Source organism: Manis pentadactyla, chromosome 11, assembly GCF_030020395.1.
Source record: "Manis pentadactyla isolate mManPen7 chromosome 11, mManPen7.hap1, whole genome shotgun sequence".
In the NCBI taxonomy this organism is placed as follows: domain Eukaryota; kingdom Metazoa; phylum Chordata; class Mammalia; order Pholidota; family Manidae; genus Manis; species Manis pentadactyla.
Window position 1 is genome coordinate 90,009,211 of NC_080029.1, and position 21,542 is coordinate 90,030,752.

The following is a 21,542-nucleotide window of genomic DNA, read 5'->3' on the forward strand; positions in this document are numbered from 1 at the left end:
GCCTGCTGGGGGCTAGTAGAGAATCCTAAACATCTGTCTTGCAGGAGCTTTTGAAGTGAAACCTGGTATTTCATTGCAAGGACAGGTATTAAAAACCCTGGGTTAAGAGTGCACAATAATTGAAGCCCCTCGGTCAGGAGCTAGGTTAATTAATATGGAGCAGAAGAGCATTAGAGCATACGGGAATGGCAATCGTGGAATTCTATGTACTGCTGTTTAGTTGATATAAAAAGAAACTAACTGCGGCACGGACATTTTCTAAGATGTCTCTTTCCTTCTTTCTTTACCTATAAGGTTAGAATGCTCCAAAAATTGTCTTTCAAGCATGTCAAACTGAGATTGATAGTGCTATTGTAGTTGACTAATAAATAGTCACTGAAATATTCAACTGCACTCCGCAAACGAATTTACATTCACTTGTTCAAATCCGAGGCAAAATAGAACCCCGACGAGGATGGGATTCGAACCCACGCGTGCAGAGCACAATGGATTAGCAGTCCATCGCCTTAACCACTCGGCCACCTCGTCCCTGAAACCTACGTCTTCGTGGTAACTATAGGGAGTAATACTAGGGGGATGTGACGCACTGTTATGAAAATCGCCATTTTGTACGGAAGCAAAGATCTGATCATTTTTATAACAATCAAAAGAAGATGGCCGCCCCCTTGATATGTGGGATCTGCAAAGGGGAAAGGCAAAATAAAATTGGGTAGAAAATGAGATAACCTTGAAGGAAATAAAATCGGCAAACAGGCTGGAAAGTTTGATAAAAGGAGTTTTAAGAATAGGGTTGCTCTGGCGTCTGAAGGGCGGAGCCGACGCGTAGAGCGATATTGCGCATGCGCAATACGAAGGCGGTTAGATTTGAATACCTCTCTGAGGCAGTCTGGGCGTCGTGAGGTGAATTCGAGGGGCGGCGGTGAGAAGCTTGCCCTCTGAGGAGCGCGCGGGGCCCCAAACAAGTCTGAGGATAATTTGTCAAGCAGTTGGGCTGAGACGGGTAAAAAGAATGACCCTTTCGTTCTGGGATCCTGGGGTGGGGGCTTTAGGTTTTGCTTGAGTGCTCTGAGGGCCCCGCGGTGGGAAGTGGGGGAAGGTCCCTCAGCCTGGAAGCCTCTGAAAGAGCTGGGCGCAGAGTAGACACTTCTCCCCGGGTTGAGGGCTCTTCTTTCCTCACTTCGGCCAGCACCTCTTTCTTGCCTCTCTCCTTCCTAGCGATTCTCCCGCCACGCCTGGCTCCGCGGCCGGCTGGGATTACCAGTTGGTGGCTGAGTCAGCGCCGCGCCCGGGGCGCCCCGCGGGGGCGTCCCGCCCCGCCCCGCCATCTTCTGTCAGGGCTCCCGGACCCTTCCTCGCGAACCCCTGCCGTTCTTCTCTAGGGAACTCAAGTCTGTATTTCAGGCTCGGTCTTTCTTAGCTATAACTGAAGTAACAGCAATAACTGATTTTTAAATTCTCGGCTTGTCGCGGTTTATTTAGTGTCTGATCCAGATGCTGGCAGCACTGGACATTCGGTTTCCTGAAGATGTACTAACAAATTAAGCCAATATTGTAGTACGCCGCAAATGAGTTTTTAAAAATTTCCCTCTGTCCCTTATTAACTCACAGTTAAAGTCCCTTTTCTTGCTATTTACACTAGAGTTAAAGAAAAAATCTTTTTAAAAATTGCCTGTTGGAATTTTAAAGGTAGGTTTGCAGCGATATGACAGAGAGCTTACTCTAGATATTAACATTGAAGTTTTCACTCCATTTGAACTGAATCAATCAAATTCCTCAAATACTCGGTTCCTGTTGTCTTGTGCTAGGGCTAGCAGCGGATGGTTCAGAGTCCCTAACCTAGAAGAGTTTACAGTCCGGAAAGGGGAATAATTAATATATACGAATAACTATAATACTAGACAATGTAGAAGATTATAGGACTTATAAAGTGGTCCTTTAGGACCTATAGGTCCTTCTATAGAACAGAAAAGGGAAAGCTTATTTGATGCTTTGGCTTGGAGACTAAAGGAGGTTTCATTGAATAAGTGCCATTTGAGGTGAAACTTGAAGGGAAGAATGATTTACAGAGATAAAAATGTTAAGATTTTGCTAATTAAAGGTTGGGTTCCAAGCAGTATAATTCTTGATTATATGAAGGCCTGGGAGTGTTTACAAGACAAATAGATGTAAACTGAGTAGAAATGTTTATAGTGGTAGTATTAATGATGTGTTTGGTGCTAAATAAAAGACTAGAAAATACTACATGTTCATATTGAAAGGGCAGTGCTCTCCAATAAAACTTTCAGTGATAATTGTAATGTTTTATATCTACACTGTCCAACACAATGCCCACTAGTCACATGACACTATTGAGCACTTGAAATGTGGCTATAGTGACTGAAGAACTGAGTTTTAAATTTTATTTCATTGTAATTAATTTAAATTTAAATAGCTACTGTATTTGGACAGCACAGGTCTACAACCTGTATCAGTGGGTAATGGTGGTATAAATGCAGGATGTGTACAAAGAACCAGATAGTAAATATTTCATGCTTTGTAGGCTGAATGGTCACTGGCATGGTCTCTGTCACGTATTCTTTGTTTTTTGTTTTGTTTTCTACAACCCATTCAGAAATGTAAAACACCACTCTTAAGGATCCATTTGTCCCAGTAGCCATACTTTGCAGATTGTCAGGGTTATTTAAACTTGTAGTTTCCAAACTTCCTTGGCTCATGGTACTCTGAGGCCAAAAAAATACCTAACAATTCCATTTATTACATGAGGCTCAAACAACTTAAAAAGTTGCTAAGTTGAAATAAATTTACATCCTAAACACTTAGTAGTCATTTGAAAAATATATGTTTAAATTGAAGGAAAAGAAATTTTATTCTTAAGTAATCACAATTATTTACTAATTGGATGTGTGTACCGGTTGAACATTGCACAACTTCTCAAATTTTAGAAACAGATTTGACACTGCGACCCTCATTTCCTGTACCACAATGATAGAAAGAACTTGCTTTATATATCACAGCAACTGCCAAAAATCAAGCTTTGCAATAATATGTTATCAAAACTAACATAATGCAAGTGACACTATTTTGAGACAGTAGTTGATACAGTGGGATGGTAGTTCACACAGTGCCTGACAGATGTCAAAGATTGCTGTTCCTCTCAAAAATGTAAACATCCCAGGACACCTTTGTGATATGCTATAATACTGCTGCATGCCAGGTACAGAGCTGTGGGACCAATCAATAATAAATGTGGCAGTGATCAAGAGTTCTACCATAATAGCATTTTACAAATGAGGCTTCATGTGAGGATATGCGGCCTCCTATTTTTATTGCAAGTGGAACTTACAGTTATATAATACAATATTTTTAAAGAGGGCTTCAGTAAGTTTAGAATCTCAACAATTGAGTACCAACTTGTCCACAGTTTTGACAAAGAATGATGCTCATGACTATTTCAAATTGTGAAGATGTTTAGGTGATCCTAATTTACTAGAATTTAATATTTAAATGTGAGTTTTTTTCCCGAAAGGAGAAGAAATTTGCAAGTTGGTGATTGCAAAGGTAACTTAAAAGAATTGTTTCTTAATTACTCATTCAGCAAATGTTTATTGAGCTATTATTTACAAAGTACTATGCTAGGTTCTTAGAATATAACAGTGGACATGTGAGACACTAGCTTTATTCTCATAGAGTTGAGGCAAGGGTAGTTTGGGGAGAGAGCAGAAATAATTTACTTATCAGACTTAATTGCAGATATGGTAATGCTGCAAAGAAGACATATACAGTGTTACAAAGAATGCTTTTTCTTGGCTTTCTTGCCAAGAGAAAATAGCAAATATAAATTCATTGACTCAGGAAAGAGCTTTGTGTGGGCAGGAATAGAAATGCCAATATGGCTAGCATAATGAGTGAGGAAGACAATGGTATAAGGTTATAAGTGTGAAGTTTGGGAAGCAAGCAGGGACCAAATCTTGTAGAGCTTAGCACATCCTGGTGAATAATTTATTGTAGGTACAATGAGAAACCATTGAAGGGTTTTAAGTAGGGATTGTCTTAAATGTGATTTATGTTTAAGAAGATGCCTACTATGCAGAGAAAGGATTTTAGGAGGATAAGAGTGAAAGGAGGAAGACCAGTGAAGTGAATATTGCAATATTCTCTGTGAGAGGGGATGGTAGCTTGAACTATGGGGATAGCACTGAAGATATAAGTGAATGGATTTGGGAGACACACATACCTCATTTTATTGAACTTCAAGATAGTGCATTTTTTACAAGTTGAAGGTTTGTGACAACCCTGTGTCAAGTCTATCAATGTCATTTTTGTAACAGCATTTCTTCACTTTGTGTCTCTGTGTTACATTCTGGTAATTATGGAAATATTTCAAGCTTTTCCACTATTATTTTTTTCTTTTTCTTTTGCTATTATTAATGTACAATTATATAAACATCATTATGGTTACTAGACTCCCCCTATTATCAAGTCCCGACCACATACCCCATTACGGTCACTGTCTATCAGCGTAGTAAGATGCTATAGAATCACTACTTGTCTTCTCTGTGTTATACTGCCTTCCCCGTGTCACCGCCCCCTACATTCTATGTGCTAATCGTAATGACCCTTTTCTCTCCCCTTATCCCTCCCTTCCCACCTGCCTCCCCAATCCCTTTCCCTTTGGTAACTGTTAGTCCATTCTTGGGTTCTGTGATTCTGCTGCTGTTTTGTTCCTTCAGTTTTTGCATTGCTCTGATACTCCACAGATAAGTGAAATCATTTGATACTGTCTTTTTCTGCTGGGCTTATTTCACTGAGCATAATACCCTCTAGTTCCATCCATGTTGTTGCAAATGGTAGGATTTGTTTTCTTCTTATGGCTGAATAATATTGCATTGTGTATATGTACCACATCTTTATCCATTCATGTCCTGATGGACACTTAGGTTGCTTCCATTTCTTGGCTATTGTGAATAGTGCTGCGATAAACATCGGGGTGCATCTGTCTTTTTCAAACTGGGCTCTTGCAATCTTAGGGTAAATTCCTAGGAGTGGAATTCCTGGGTCAAATGGTATTTCTATTTTTAGTTTTTTTGAGGAACCTCCATACTGCTTTCCACAATGATTGAACTAGTTTACATTCCCACCGCAGTGTAGGAGGGTTCCCCTTTCTCCACATCCTCATCAACATTTGTTGTTGTTTGTCTTTTGGAAGGTGGCCATCCTAACTGGAAGGAGGTGATATCTCGTTGCGGTTTTAATTTGCATTTCTCTGATGACTAGCAACATGGAGCATCTTTTCATGTGCCTGTTGGCTATCTGAATTTCTTCTTTGGTGAAATGTCTGCTCAGCTCCTCTGCCCATTTTTTAATTGGATTATTTGCTTTATGTTTGTTGAGGGACGTGAGGTCTTTATATAATTTGATGTCAACCCCTTGTCAGATATGTCATTTATGAATATATTCTCCCATACTGTAGGATGTCTTTTTGTTCTACTGATGGTGTCCTTTGCTGTACAGAAGCTTTTTAGTTTGATATAGTCCCACTTGTTCATTTTTGCTTTTGTTTCCCTTGCCCGGAGAGATATGCTCATGAAGTTACTCATGTTTATATCCAAGAGATTTTGTTGTTGTTGTTGTTATCATTAATCTACAATTACATGAAGAACATTATGTTTACTAGGGTCCCCCCTTCACCAAGTCTCCCCCACAAACCCCGTCAGTCACTGTCCATCAGCATAGTAAGATGTCGCAGAATCACTACTTGTCTTCTCTGTGTTGCACAGCTCACCCCATGACCCCCCCACATTATGCATGCTAATCATAACACCCCCTTTCTTTTTCCCCACACTTATCCCTCCCTTCCCTCCCATTCTCCCCAGTCCCTTTCCCTTTGGTAACTGTCAGTCCATTCTTGGGTTCTGTGATTCTGCTGCTGTTTTGTTCCTTCAGTTTTTCTTTGTTCTTATACTCCACATATGAGTGAAATCATTTGGTATTTGTCTTTCTCCACCTGGCTTATTTCACTGAGCATAATACCCTCCAGCTCCATCCATGTTATTGCAAATGGTAGGATTTGTTTTCTTCTTATGGCTGAATAATATTCCATTGTGTATATGTACCACATCTTCTTTATCCATTCATCTACTGATGGACACTTAGGTTGCTTCCATTTCTTGGCTATTGTAAATAGTGCTGCGATAAACATTGGGGTGCATCTGTCTTTTTCAAACTGGACTGCTGCATTCTTAGGGTAAATTCCTAGAAGTGGAATTCCTGGGTCAAATGGTATTTCTATTTTGAGTTTTTTGAGGACCTCCATACTGCTTTCCATAGTGGTTAAACTAATTTACATTCTCACCAGCAGGGTAGGAGTGTTCCCCTTTCTCCACAACCTCGCCAACATTTGTTTTTGTTTGTCTTTTGGATGGTAGCTATCCTTACTGGTGTGAGATGATATCTCATTGTGGTTTTAATTTGCATTTCATCCAAGAGATTTTTGCCTGTGTTTTCTTCTAAGAGTTTTGTGGTTTCATGACTTACATTCAGGTCTTTGATCCCTTTTGAGTTTACTTTTGTGTATGGGGTTAGACAATAATCCAGTTTAATTCTCTTACATGTAGCTGTCCAGTTTTGCCAACACCAGCTGTCGAAGAGGCGGTCATTTCCCCATTGTATATCCATGGCTGCTTTATCATATATTTATTGACCATATATGCTTGGGTTTGTATCTGGGCTCTCTATTCTGTTCCACTGGTCTGTGGGTCTGTTCTTGTGCCAGTACCAAATTGTCTTGAAGACTGTGACTTTGTAGTAGAGCTTGAAGTCAGGGAGCATAATTCCCCCTGCTTTATTCTTCCTTCTCAGGATTGCTTTGGCTATTCGGGGTCTTTTGTCATTCCATATGAATTTTAGAACTATTTTCTCTAGTTCATTGAAGAATGCTGTAGGTATTTTGATAGGGATTGCATTGAATCTGTAGATTGCTTTAGGCAGGATGGCCATTTTGACAATATTAATTCTTCCTAGCCAAGAGTATGGGATGAATTTCCATTTGTTAGTGTCCTCTTTAATTTCTCTTAAGACTGTCTTGTAATTTTCAGGGTACAGGTCTTTCAGTTCCTTTGTTCGGTTTATTCCTAGGTATTTGATTCTTTTTGATGCAATTGTGAATGGAATTATTTTCCTGATTTCTCTTTCTGCTAGTTCACCATTAGTGTATAGGAATGCAACAGATTTCTGTGTATTAATTTTGTATCCCACAACTTTGCTGAATTCACATATTAGGTTCTCGTAGTTTTGGAGTGGATTCTTTAGGGTTTTTTATGTGCAGTATCATGTCATCTGCAAACAGGGACAGTTTGACTTCTTCCTTGCCAATCTGGATGCCTTTTATTTCTTTGTATTGTCTGATTGCCTTGGCTAGGACCTCCAGAACTATGTTGAATAGAAGTGTGGAGAGTGGGAATCCTTGTCTTGTTCCCTATCTTAAAGGAAAAGCTTTCAGCTTCTCGCTGTTAAGTATGATGTTGGCTGTGGGTTTGTCATATATGGCTGTTATTATTTTGAGGTACTTGCCGTGTATACCCATTTTGTTGAGAGTTTTTATCATGAATGGGTGTTGAGTTTTGTCAAATGCTTTTTCCACATCTATGGAGATAATCATGTGGTTTTTGTCCTTCTTTTTGTTGATGTGGTGGATGATGTTGATGGATTTTCGAATGTTGTACCATCCTTGTATCCCTGGGATGAATCCCACTTGATCATGATGGATGATCTTTTTGATGTATTTTTGAATTTGGTTTGCTAATATTTTGTTGAGTATTTTTGCATCTATGTTTATCAGGGGTATTGGTCTGTAGTTTTCTTTTTTTGTGGTGTCTTTGCCTGGTTTTGGTATTAGAGTGATTTTGGCCTCATAGAATGAGTTTGGAAGTATTCCCTCCTGTTCTACTTTTTGGAAAACTTTAAGGAGGATGGGTATTAGGTCTTCACTAAATGTTTGATAAAATTCAGCAGTGAAACTATCTAGTTCAGGAATTTTGTTGTTAGTTAGTTTTTTGATTACCAATTCAATTTCTTTGCTGGTAATTGGTCTCTTCAGATTTTCTGTTTCTTCCTTGATCAGCCTCAGAAGGTTGTATTTTTCTAGAAAGTTGTTCCATTTCTTCTAGGTTAACCAGTTTGTTAGCATATACTTTTTCATAATATTCTCTCATAATTCTTTGTCTTTCTGTGGTGTCCATAGTGATTTTTCCTTTCTCATTTCTGATACTGTTTATGTGTGTGTAGGCTCTCTTTTTGTCTTGATAAGTCTGGCTAGGGGGTTATCTATTTTGTTTATTTTCTCAAAGAACCAGCTCCTGCTTTCATTCATTTTTTTTCTATTGTTTTATTTTTCTCAATTTTATTATCTCTGCTTTAATCTTTATGTCCGTCCTTCTACTGACTTTGGGCCCCATTTGTTCTTTTCTAGCTTCATTAATTGTGAGTTTAGACTGTTCATTTGGGATTGTTCTTCTTTCCTGAGTTAAGCCTGTATTGCAATATATTTCCCTCTTGGCACAGCCTTTGCTGTGTCCCACAGATTTTGTGTTGTTGAATTACTGTTGTCATTTGTCTCCATATATTGCTTGATCTCTGTTTTTATTTGGTCATTGATCTATTGATTAATTAGGAGCATGTTATTAAGCCTCTATGTGTTTGTGGGCTTTTTCATTTTCTTTGTGTAATTTATTTCTAGTTTTATACCTTTGTGATCTGAGAAGCTGGTTGGTACAATTTCAGTCTTTTTTAATTTACTGAGGCTCTTTTTGTGGCCTAGTATATGATCTATTCTTGAAAATATTCCATGTGCACTTGAGAAGAATGTGTATCCTGTTGCTTTTGAATGAAGTGTTCTGTAGATGTCCATTAGATCCATCTGTTCCAATATGTTGTTCAGTGCCTCTGTCTCTGCTTATTTTCTGTCTGGTTGATCTGTCCTTCGGAGTGAGTGTTGTGCTGAAGTCTCCTAAAATGAATGCATTGCATTCTGTTTTCCCCTTTAATTCTGTTCATATTTGTTTCACATATGTAGATGATCCTGTATTGGGTGCATAGATATTTATAATGGTTATATATTCTTGTTGGATATCATTATGTAATGTCCTTTTTTCTCTCTTGTGACTTTCTTTGTTTTGAAGTCTGTCTTGTCTGATACAAGTACTGCAACTCCTGCTTTTTTCTCCCTATTAGTTGCATGAAATATATTTTTCAATCTTTATATGTCTTTGGGTTTGAAGTGAGTCTCTTGTAGGCTGCATATAGATGGTTCTTGTTTTTTATCCATTCAGTAACTCTATGTCTTTTGATTAGTGCATTCAGACCATTTATATTTAGGGTGATTATCGATAGGTATATACTTATTGCCATTGCAGGCTTTAGAGTTGTGGTTACCAAGGGTTCAGGGGTAATTCCCTTACTATCTAATGGTCTAATTTAACTCACTTTATATGCTACTACAAATGCAACCTAAAGGTTCTTTTTTTTTTTCCTCCTTTTTCTTTTTCTTCCTCCTCCATTCTTTGTATGTTATGAATCATATTCTGTACTCTTTGTCTATCCATTGGGTCACATCTATTTAACCTTATGAATACTTCCATCCATAAGAATCCCTCCAAAATGAACTGTAGAGGTGGTTTGTGGGAGGTAAATTCTCTCAGCTTTTGCTTATCTGAAAATTGTTTAATATCTCCTTCAGATTTAAATGATAACCTTGCCGGGTAGAGTATTTTTTGGTCCAAGGCCCTTCATTGCATTAAATATATCATGCCACTCCCATCTGGTCTGTAAGATTTCTGTTGAGAAATCTGATGATAGCCTGATGGGTCTTCCTTTGTATGTGATCTTGTTTCTCTCTCTAGCTCCTTTTAAAATTCTGTCTTTATCCTTGATCTTTGCCATTTTAATTATTATAAGTCTTGATGTTGTCTTCCTTGGGTCCCTTGTGTTCGGAGATCTGTGCACCTCCATGGCTTGAGACACTATATCCTTCCCCAGATTGGGGAAGTTTTCAGTAATTACCTCCTCAGTGACACTTTCTATACCTTTTTTTCTCTCTTCTCTTTCTGGTACACCTATAATGCGAATATTGTTCCATTTGGATTGGTCACACAGTTCTCTCAATATTCTTTCATTTTTAGAGATTCTTTTTGCTCTCTGTGCCTCAGCTCTTTTGTATTCCTCTTCCCTAATTTCTATTTCATTTACCATCTCTTCTACTACATTTAATCTGGTTTTAAATCCTTCCATTGTATGTTTCATTTCAGCTATGGAATTTCTTAATGATTGCATCTCCAACTTAAATTTGTTCCTGAGTTCTTGAATATTTTTCTGTACCTCCATAAGCATGTTTATGATTTTTATTCTGAACTCTCTTTCAGGAAGATTGGAGAGTTCGGTTTCATTTGGCCCTTTTTCTGGGATTTGTGAGACTGTCGTCTGAACCAGGTTCTTTTGACGTTTCATATTTCTATGTGGTACCCTCTAGTATCCAGAAGCTCCAGTCACTGGAGCTGCTCAGCCTCTAGAGTTATGTTGGGAGTCATAGGGGAGCAGAGCTCGTGCCTGGGGGAAGGAAAGATCTGTTTCCTGATTCCCATCTGCGGTGCCTGTCTCCAGTATCACAGCCAGTGGGCTGAGCACACAGGTGTAAGCCTCTGTGCTCGGTGTCTCTAGCTGTTGTAGGCCGGGCCTCCCTCTGGCTGGCCTGACGCCAGTGCAGTGACTGCGGGTTTGCAAGCCAGTGCTGTCAGGCCAAGAGGAAGGCTTGGCAGGCTGCGTGTCACAGTAGGGGGCCTTGGAGCTGAGCAGCCAGCCAGGGGGATGGAGCGCCTGAAGCCCCTCAAAGTTCCCAACTTACTGGGCAGAGTGCGATCAGACAACCTTGTCCAGCTCTTCCTTCTCCCGCTCAGCAAGCTCCGTGCAAACCCCGCCCCTTCAGCCGCTCTCTCGCTGCTAGGAAGCCTCTCAGACCGCCTGCCTTTCCTTTGTCCCAGAGCGGCCAGATGTGGGTCCCATCCTCTACAAACAGGTGGAATCTCACTCAAGCACTCCACCTGTCCCAGCTCCCCAGCCTCCAGAGCACCACACCGTGTAGGTTTCTGCTTGCAAAGCAAATCTCCAGGGCTGGGTGTTCAGTAGTCCCAAGCGTCCACCCGCTTCCCTCTCCATTTCTCTTCCTCCCACTGGTGAGCTGGGGTGGGAGAAGGGCTTGGGTCCCACCAGATCAAGGCTTTCTTACGTTACCCTGTTTTGTGAGATTTGCTCTGTTCATGAGGTCTGTATGCAGTCTGGTTCAGCCTTCTTTCCTGTTGCTGTTTTAGGATTAGTTGTATTAATTAACTATATTTTCATACTATTTGTGGTTTTGTGAGGGGTTCTCTGTCTCACCTTTCATGCCGCCATCTTGAATCTCACCATTATTATTTTCATATGGTGATCTGTGGCCAGTGATCATTAATGTGAATGTTTTATTGTACCATGACTGCATCCATATTAGACAGAAAACTTAGTTGATAAATGCTGTGTGCATCCGACTACTGCACTGGCCAAACATTTCCCTGTCTCTTCCCTTGTCCTTGGACCAACATGTTCCTTGAGACACAACAATTTTGAAATTAATAACCCTACAAAGGCCTCTAAATGTTCTACTGAAAGGAAGAGTCACATGTCTCAAGCTAGAAATGACTAAGCTTAATGATGAGTCCATGTCAAAGCCAAGACAGGCTGAAATCTAGGCCTCTTGCCTCAGTTAGCCAAGTTGTCAATGTAATGGAAAAGTTCTTGAAGGAAATTACAAGTGCTACTCTAGTGAATGCATGAATGATAAGAAAGCAAAAAGCCTTATTACTGACATGAAAAAAGTTTTAGTGGCCTGGATAGAAGTTCAAACCAGCCACAACATTCCCTTAAGCTGAAACCTAATCCAGAGCAAAGACCCAACTCTCTTCAATTCTATGAAGGTTGAGAAAGGTGAAGAAACTGCAGAAAAGTTGGAGCCTAGCAGAGGTTGGTTCAGGAGGTATAAGAAAAGAAGCCATCTCCAAAACATAAAAGTACAAGGTAAAACAGCAAGTGCTGATGTAGGAGCTGCAGCAAGTTATCCAAAATATTTAGCTGAAATAGTTAATGAAGGTGGCTACAGTAAACAACAGATTTTCAGTGTAGGCCAAACAGCCTTCTATCAGAAGAAGATGCCATCTATGACTTCCAGAGCTAGAGAAAAGTCAGTGCCTTGCTTTACAGTTTCAACAGATAGGCTGCCTCTTGTTAGGGGTTAATGCAGTTGGTGACTTTAAATTGAAACCAGTGCTCACTGGCCAGTCTGATAATCCTTGGGCCCTTCAGATAGATGCTAAATCTACTCTACCTAGGCTCTATAAATGGAACAACAAAAGTTGGATGATAGCACATCTGTTTGCAACATAGTTTACTAAATATTTTAAGCTCACTGGTGAGACCTGCTTAATATTTTAACTCCACCATTGAAACTACTGCTCAGAAAAAAAGATTCCTTTCAAAACATTACTGCTCATTGACAATGCACCTGGTCACCTAAGAACTCTGATGGATATGAATGTTGTTTTCATGCTTGCTAACACAACATCTATTCTGCAGTCCATGAGTAAAGTTTTGACTTCTGACTCATGTTAAACAAATACTCTTAAGGCTTTAGCTTCCACAGATAGTGATTCCTCTGATTAATCTGGGCAGTCAATTGAAGACCTTCTGGAAGAGAATCACCATTCTAGATGTCATTAAGTTCTTAATTCTTCGTGATTTATGGAAAGACATCAAACAGGAGCAGGAGTTTGGAAGAAGTTGATCCCAACCTTCATGGATGACTTTGATGGGTTCAAGACTTCAGTGGAATAAGTCACTGGAGATATGGTAGAAATAGCAAGAAAATAAGAATTACAAATGGAGCCTGAAGATGTGACTGAATTGCTGCCATATCATGATAAAACTTGACCAGATGAAGAATTGCTTCTTATGGATGAGCAAAGAAAGTGTTTTCTTGAGATGGAATCTACTCTGGTGAAGATGCTTTGAAGATTGTTAAAATGACAACAGAGGATTTATTTATTTTTTATTATTTGTTTGTTTTATTAAGGTATTATTGATATACACTCTTATGAAGGTTTCACATGAAAAAACAATGTGGTTATTATATTCACCCATATTATCATGTCCCCCCCATACCCCATTGCAGTCACTGTCCATCACTGTAGTAAGATGCCACAGAGTCACTATTTGCCTTCTCTGTGCTACACTGTCTTCCCCATGACACCCCACAGCATGTGTACTAAACATGATACCCTTCAATCCCCTTCTCCCTCCCTCCTCACCCGCCCTCCCACACCCCTCCCCTTTTGTAACTGCTAGTCCCTTCTTGGAGTCTGTGAGTCTGCTGCTGTTTTGTTCCTTCAGTTTTGCTTTGTTGTTATACTCCACAAATGAGGGAAATCATTTGGCACTTGTCTTTCTCATCCTGGCTTATTTCATTAAGCATAATATCCTTCAGCTCCATCCATGCTGTTGCAAATGATAGGATTTGTTTCTTTCTTATGGCTAAATAGTATTCCATTGTGTATATGTACCACATTTTCTTTATCTTATGGGCACTTTATCTTATGGGCACATCTACTTATGGGCACTTAGGTTGCTTCCAAATCTTTGCTATTGTAAATAGTGCTGCAATAAACTTAGGGGTGCATATGTCTTTTTGAATCTGAGAAATTACATTCTTTGGGTAAATTCCTAGGAGTGGAATTCCCAGGTCAAATGGTATTTCTATTTTTAGTTTTTTTGAGGAACCTCCATATTGCTTTCCACAATGGTTGAACTAGCTTATATTCCCACTAGCAGTGTAGGAGGGCTCCCCTTTCTCTGCATCCTCGCCAGCATGACAACAGAGGATTTAGAATGTTACATAAATTTAGTTGATAAAGTAGCATCAGGGTTTGAGAGCACTGACTTCAATTTTGAGAGTTCTATGGGTAAAATGCTGTCAAACAGTATCACATGGTACAGAGAAATCATTCATGAAGGGAATAGTCAATCAATGAGGCAAACTTCATTATTGTCTTGTTTTCAGAAATTGCCATAGGCACCCTACCCTTCAGCAACCAACATCCTGATCAGTCAGCAGCCAGCATCAGCAAAAAGATCATGACTCACTGAAAGCTCAGATGACGGTTAGCGGTTTTTAGCAATAAAGCATTCTAAATTAAGGTATATACATTGATTTTTTATACATAATGCTATTATTACACGCTTTATATACTGCAGTACAGTATAAACATAACTTTTGTATGCACTGGGAAACCAAAATCTTCATTTGATTCCTTTATTGTAATATTTGCTTTATTACAATGGTCTGGAACAGAACCTGCACTATCTCTGAGGTATGCCTGTATATATTAGAAATAGAACTACTAAAACTTAATGATGGATTGAATACAAGTGGAAATAGCTGTCATACTTGAATCTCAGAAGGAAAGTTTTCAGTTTCACAATTAAGTGGATATTTACTGTTTTTTAAATAGATATTGTTTGTTAGATTAAGGAATTTATCTTCTATTCCTAATTTGCTAATTTTAAAAATATGGATGTTAAAGTTCATCAAACCTGTATTTCAGCTATTGAGATGGTCATATGATTTTTCTCTTTGAATCTGTTAGTATGGTAAATTTTCAAATTAATTTTCTACTGTTAAGCCAATTTTGCATTGCTGGAATAATACTAACATGACCATGACATATTATCCTTTTTATAAATTGCTGGCTCCTTTTTGCTAGTTATTAGGATTTTTATATTAATGGTAATGAAGTTGGCATGTCTTTTCTTTCTTGTACTGTATCTGGGTGTATGTGTAGGGGGTGAGGCATATATGAAATGGAGGTGGTTGCATGTAAGAGCTTTTTTTTTTATTTTGGTATCATTAATCTACAATTACATGAAGAACATTATGTTTACTAGGCTCACCCCTTCACCAAGTCCCCCCCACATCCCCTTCACAGTCACTGTCCATCAGTTTAGTAAGATGCTGTAAAATCACTACTTGTCTTCTCTGTGTTGTAGAGCCTGCCCCTTAACCCCCCACATTATACATGCTAATTGTAATGCTCCCTTTCTTTTTCCCGCCCTTATCCCTTCCTTCCCACCCATCCTCCCCAGTCCCTTTCCCTTTGGTAACTGTTAGTCCATTTGTTGCTTCTGTGATTCTGCTGCTGTTTTGTTCCTTCAATTTTTCTTTGCTCTTATACTCCACGTGAGTGAAATCATTTGGTACTTGTCTTTCTCCGCCTGGCTTATTTCACTGAGCATAATACCCTGTAAGAGCTTTTTTTTTTGAGAGGGCATCTCTCATATTTATTGATCAAATGGTTGTTAACAACAATAAAATTCTGTATAGGGGACTCAATGCACCATCATTAATCAACCCCAAGCCTAATTCTCAACAGTCTCCAATCTTCTGAAGCATAACTAACAAGTTCTGTAAGAACTTTTTTTTAAAATACAAAATAATTATCTGTCTTCTCAAGTGCACGTTCATGGAGGTATGAACATTAGATACTGATGATTACTTTAATATTTATTAGTTTTCTAATATGTCTAATGATTTTTAGATACATATATCTGATTTTTATTTTAATATTGACATTTCTGTGCTTAATTCCACCTATTTCTATTGATTGTGGTGTGGGTTACATGACTGTTTGCATTTGCCACATCTCATCAAACTGTACATTTAAAATTAGGGAATTTAATGTATGTAATTATATCCAAGTGGAAAAAAATAAAAAGGCTAATACTGCTAAAAATATATATATAAATATATATATATATCTGGAAACAAAATTGGATACTAACATTTTGTAAAAGGAGTTTCTCTTACAATGTAAAATGAAAGAGTGACCTCATGGTCTAGAATACTTGAATTATAAATGTCTAGAAATCTGAAGAAGGCTTGTCAAAAATTTAAATATCTGTGGCTAAAGCAAACAAAACAGTCATCTGTAGTCACTTGAAATATTTATTTTCTTAGGGATTGTATGTGCATGATCTATGAAAATTGTCTATCTTTGGATTACACATACATTATTAAAGAATGATGATTGTTAGTGGGATAAAACAAGTTCCTACACAGTTTTAAGTATGTATGACTTTTTAAAACAGCCAGCATAAAAGAAAAATGTTTCCATTTAAAAAAATTATAGTGATGTGTGATTGAAAAAAAAAAAAACAAAATAATTAGCTTACAGTAGTGAAAGTGGTTGTTTTGGGGAAGGAAGATACTGAAGTGCAGGGGGCTGCTGTTTTTAAAAACTAATCTTGTAAAACCAATTTCTTATACTATGTACATAAAAACTATAATTACAAATATTATTTTAAGTAGATATGGGTGTTATCTGTGAACAGGAGGTAAGTGAAACCAGAAGAATAGATAGACTGAGAAAGCAATGGAGGACAAAAGGAAAGCATCTGAGATCAAATCCTAGAATATGCCCATCATCCTATCTATATTGACAGCTAATTGAGTAAACCGATACCAAAAATAAGCAAACATTTGTTTCAGTTTGAAGTTCAGGTTCATTATGAAGTATTGTTCCCTAATTTGGCTCTTGTTATATATGATGAAAACATATAAAATATCTTTTAAGTACCTATTTTTTTTACTTATTTGCAAAGAGTAAGAACATTGATTCTTAACAGTTTATGAATATAGTATTAATTTAATATGGTGGTAGAAATACTAATATTGTTGAGTCAAAATCTGTAGCTATTCAGATTTTTGAAATCTGTAATGGAATTTGTTCTTACCCAGGGGTGAGGTTCTAAAGTTAATGCATAGGGAAATGCAAATCAAAACCACAATGAGGTACTGTCAGAATGGCTACTAGTCAAATGACAAGAAATAACAAGTGTTGGCGTGGATGTGGCGCGAAGGGAACCCTCCTACACTGTTGATGGGAATGTAAATTGGTCCAGCCAGTGTGTAAAATAATATGGAGGTTCCTCAAAACACTAAAAAATAGAAGTACCATAGAAACCAGCAATTCTACTTTTGAGAATTTACCTGAAGAAAACAAAATCACTAATTTGGAAAGATAAATGCTCACCTATGTACAGTGTGCATTATTTACAATAGCAAAGATATGGAAGCAACCCAAATGCCCATTGATAGATGATTGGATAAAGATGTGGTACAGATACACAATAGAATATTATTCAGCAATAAAAAAGAAGGAAATCTTGCCACTTGTAACAACTTGGATGGACCTAGAGAGTTAGGGTATCATGCTAAGTGAAATAAGCCAGGCAGAGAAAGGCAAATACCATGATTTCACTTACATATGGAAGTAAAACACAAAACGAGGAAGAACTAGTCCCATAAATATTGGCAACAGATTGTTGGTTACCATAGGAGAAAGATTTGTGTGGGTACGCAAAATAGGTGAAGGGGATAAAAAAGAGGTACAAGCTGCAAACTATAAAATAAGTTAGTCATAGGAATGGAAGTATAACATATGGAATATGACCAATAATATTGTAATATGTTGGTATGGTAACAGGGTAAGTACACTTACCTTTGGCAAGCATCTAATCATATATATAATTACCGAGTCACTATGTTTTACATCTGAAGCCAATATAATATTGTATGTAAATTTTCTAGCAATTAAAAAAAAAGTAGTGTTTAAAAAAAGTTGCCAGCTTAGTGATCTGCTTATCTGAATGTGTTTCTGCAGAAATTTAGAGAAAGTTGTCAATAATAAAGCCATGTTAAAAGCCTTAAGACATTGAGGGCATTAGGTCCCTGAAAATGGCTACCAAAAAAAAAGTGTTAATGCATAAAGTGAAGCTCTAGTATAGTTATGGATAGGTTGGAACTAAGAACAATTGAGGAAACTTCAGGTTATGCCTCTTGTTTCATACCCTTTCCAAGACAAATGCTCATTGAATGGATATGTAAGCATAATCAGCTGTAGTACTTAAAAGGTTACTTTCATGTCTTAAATTTTTTTCGCTGAGTACTTGTAGTTAAATTTTCATAAGATAAATATGCATATTATGCAAAGCCTCTGTATTTTGATATGTAACTGACTTCACTTTAGGATTGAATTATTATGTAATCCAAAAACTAAAAAACTAGAGCAAATTTTTATTCGAATGATTAAAATCCATATCCCAGTGACTGATTTTATCTTGAAGTATTGATATACAATCTTTTTTTTTTTATTGAAGGGTAGTTGACAACAGCATTGCATTACATTAGTTTCAGGTGTACAACACAGCGACTCAACATTTATATACATGATATTTCTAGGTACCAGGTATCACCATACCAAGTTGTTACAATATTTTGACTATATTCCTTATGCTATACATTACATCCCGGTTACTTATTTATTTTACAATTGGAAGTGTGTTTATATATATATATATATATATGTATATATATATATATATATATATATATATAGTGAGGGCATCTCTCATATTTATTGATCAAATAGTTGTTAACCACAACAAATCTCTGTATAGGGGGGTCAATACTTAATGCACAATCATTAATCCACCCCAAGCCCAATTTTCGTCAGTCTCCAATCTTCTGATGCATAACGAACAAATTCTTACATGGAGTACAAATTCTTACATAGTGAATAAGTTACATGGTGAACAGTACAAGGGCAGTCATCACAGAAGCTTTCGGTTTTGTTAATGCATTATGAACTATACACAGTCAGTTCAAGTATGAATATTCATTTGATTTTTAAACCTGATTTATATGTGGATACCACATTTCTCTATTATTATTATTTTTAATAAAATGCTGAAGTGGTAGGTAGATACCAGCTAAAGGTAGAAAACAGAGTTTAGTGTTGTAAGAGAGCAAATGATATACAATCTTATATTGGTTTCAAGTATACAGCACAATGGTTCAACAGTTTACCCATATTATTAAATCCTTACCCCTGCTAGTACAGTTACTGTCTGTCAACATAGTAAGATATTACAGAATCATTGACTATATTCTCCATGCTGTACTATTGATTTGATCTCGAATATGAGAATTTTCCAAGAGTGTTAATTATAAGAGTATAAACTCCTCAAAATTTGTTGTGTTTTATAGCCCCATAGTGTGGCTTTTCCTCCCTTTTCTTATTCTTGGTTTTGCCCCAGAAAGGAATCCTGAAATAATAACTGCCCTTAATCTCTTCATAGATTATCATTTATCTTTCTTTTTTCTCACCTTTTCTAATACTGTGTATTTGTTACAGAAAAAGTTTTTCTTTGAAAATGGATAGGATGTCTTCAGAGGCGAATGAAGAAAAGTAAGTTCATGCAATGCAAGCTAAAAATGTTAAACTCTTTCATTGGAGAAAGATACTGTTGCAACTAGTGAAACCTATTGATAACTTTTGAAATCTTTTTCTATTCTGTTCCAGAGAAAAAAAGTAAACGTTACAAAGTCATAGCTCTCCTTGTCATATCTTTGTATAAACACATATAGAGTCAAAACTGAGAGGGACTTTAGGGACCACCTCCCATCTCTTCAATTTAAAGATAAGAAAATGGAGGCCCAAGGAAATGAAGTGATCACAAACTCGTGGCCTGTTTACAGCCTATGGATGTAACTTTTTTCCTAAACAGTGTTGTTTCTAAATTTCTGAATTAGTTGCCAAAATTTCAAAATCTCAGGATTTCATAGAACAATTAGATTTTCCGTTTCTCTTCAGAAATCAAGTGTGGCAACACTGCGCTTATGTTCTTGCTTGGCAAAGAATACTGAGTGGAATAATGGGTGTGACCATTAGACCCAGCAGGAAACTCTTTGTAGTTTCAACACCTCCTATTTTTCTTGCACCTACTAAATTATCTGTTTGGCCTAAGTAAGTATTTGAATTTTCAAAACCTGGCCTAAACATCAAACAGTAGTAAAACCAGAACTAGAGTCTCTTGATTTAAAACCCATTTATATTATAATTGTATCTCTGTAAAATATGATAAATTATGCAATACTGACTGTTTTTCAAGAGATAGTCTTCTAGTATACAATATGTATTTTAAAACACTGACTTCCTATATAATGAACTTAAAGCCTTGTAATACAAAATTTGCAAAGTGAAAGTGATGCCAAGTGTCAAGTGAAAGGGATGGCCAATTTAAAAGCATGTAAGGGATGCTATGTGATAGCTTTTGAAAATTGAGTTTTTACCAGTTTGTATATATTTTTTTCTCTTTCAGTGACAATACAGAAAGACCTGTTAGAAGACGACATTCCTCAGTAAGAAACACTTATTTAAGTTAATAATTGTTGTCTATTATTGAATGATGACTATCTACCACAGTAATTTTGACTGTGGCATCACCACCCACCCCCACTGACTCCTCTGGGTAATGACTCAAATATTTACCCTGGTAACACGATTCTATAAATATACTAAAATTCATGTTTTATTAATTTGATGGTAATATAAATTGTATGCTGTGTAAATTATATTTCAATGAAGTTTTAAAATGTGTTTAAATAATACAGCAAGACAAAAAAATCCAACTGAAACATTTGAGCACAAAATTTTTGGGTTTTTTAAGTGAAAAATCCAAAGATAGGAGTGACTTTAGGCATAACTTAACTGAGCAGGGGTTTCAAAATTATCGCCAATACTAGGATTTCCTTTCACTTTTTTTTTTTTACTCTGACTGCTTCCTCTAGGTAATCTCCATTGTCAGACAGGTTCTTTCCCCATGTTTATTACAGTACATCTAGCTTCCCCAACTTCCAGGTTCAAGCTGCATATGAAAAATAGTGTCTGTTTCCTAAAGATAAAAAAGCAAGACTGTTGGCTCTATTATCTTGAAAGGGTTAAGTCCTCATTCCTGAACCAATCCCTATTAATGAGACAATATCATGTGCATATTCTAGACCAAGGCTACATGTTGTACCCTAGAGTTGTGGTGGAACTTCACCCAGACCACACGGAATGAGAGTAGGCAAAATAATTTGGGAAGGTAGGCAGGGAGAAGAGAATAAATGGCAAATGTTTAAACCAGCTGTAAAATAATAGCATTAAGCAGTATGAATTTGAAGAGTTTTAGAGTTTTTTACAGGAATTCTAGCATCTCTACCTTTCTATTCATGGTATAACTTGAACTGATTATTAATAGATATATGCCAGATTTTCTTGAATAATTCTAACTCTTCTAGATTTTGAAACCCCCAAGGAGTCCTCTTCAGGACCTCAGAGGTGTAAATGAAACAGTTCAGGTAAGTCTCTAGTACAGATGCTTTATAGATGACTATTTTCAGTGATATTTTTAATAGTCAGGAACTTTATTAGCATATGAAGAGAGAACATCATAAATAATTCTCCGTAGAATGTGCATAAGTAAGCATCCCATGGCCTTCAAATTAAAATACAAATACATGAGTAAGGAGGCACTCCTGATTTTTAACCCCTGTTTATTCTTCGAGTCTTCTGTCTTTCTACTCTCTCATA

At 37.2% G+C, this 21,542-nt stretch overlaps 1 protein-coding gene and 2 non-coding genes across 4 annotated transcripts in view; 2 read left to right on the plus strand and 1 right to left on the minus strand.

Moving 5' to 3' along the window:
• Positions 1 to 446: 446 nt before the first annotated feature.
• TRNAS-GCU (transfer RNA serine (anticodon GCU)) lies at positions 447 to 528 on the minus strand. The gene has a single exon. It is a non-coding gene; the product is annotated as a tRNA-Ser (tRNA).
• Positions 529 to 743: 215 nt separating this feature from the next.
• KNL1 (kinetochore scaffold 1) overlaps positions 744 to 21,542 on the plus strand; it is a 122,163-nt gene continuing 101,364 nt past the window's right edge. For both annotated transcript variants that reach the window (XM_036923842.2, XM_036923843.2), the window contains exons 1-4: positions 744 to 1,000; positions 19,323 to 19,376; positions 20,290 to 20,329; positions 21,251 to 21,310. In XM_036923842.2, the coding sequence (XP_036779737.2) occupies positions 19,342 to 19,376; positions 20,290 to 20,329; positions 21,251 to 21,310 (135 nt within the window). In that variant the 5' untranslated portion in view covers positions 744 to 1,000; positions 19,323 to 19,341. The remainder of the gene's footprint in view (positions 1,001 to 19,322; positions 19,377 to 20,289; positions 20,330 to 21,250; positions 21,311 to 21,542) is intronic.
• LOC118931421 (small nucleolar RNA SNORA33) lies at positions 17,748 to 17,875 on the plus strand. Its single transcript, XR_005032378.1, has one exon. It is a non-coding gene; the product is annotated as a small nucleolar RNA SNORA33 (small nucleolar RNA).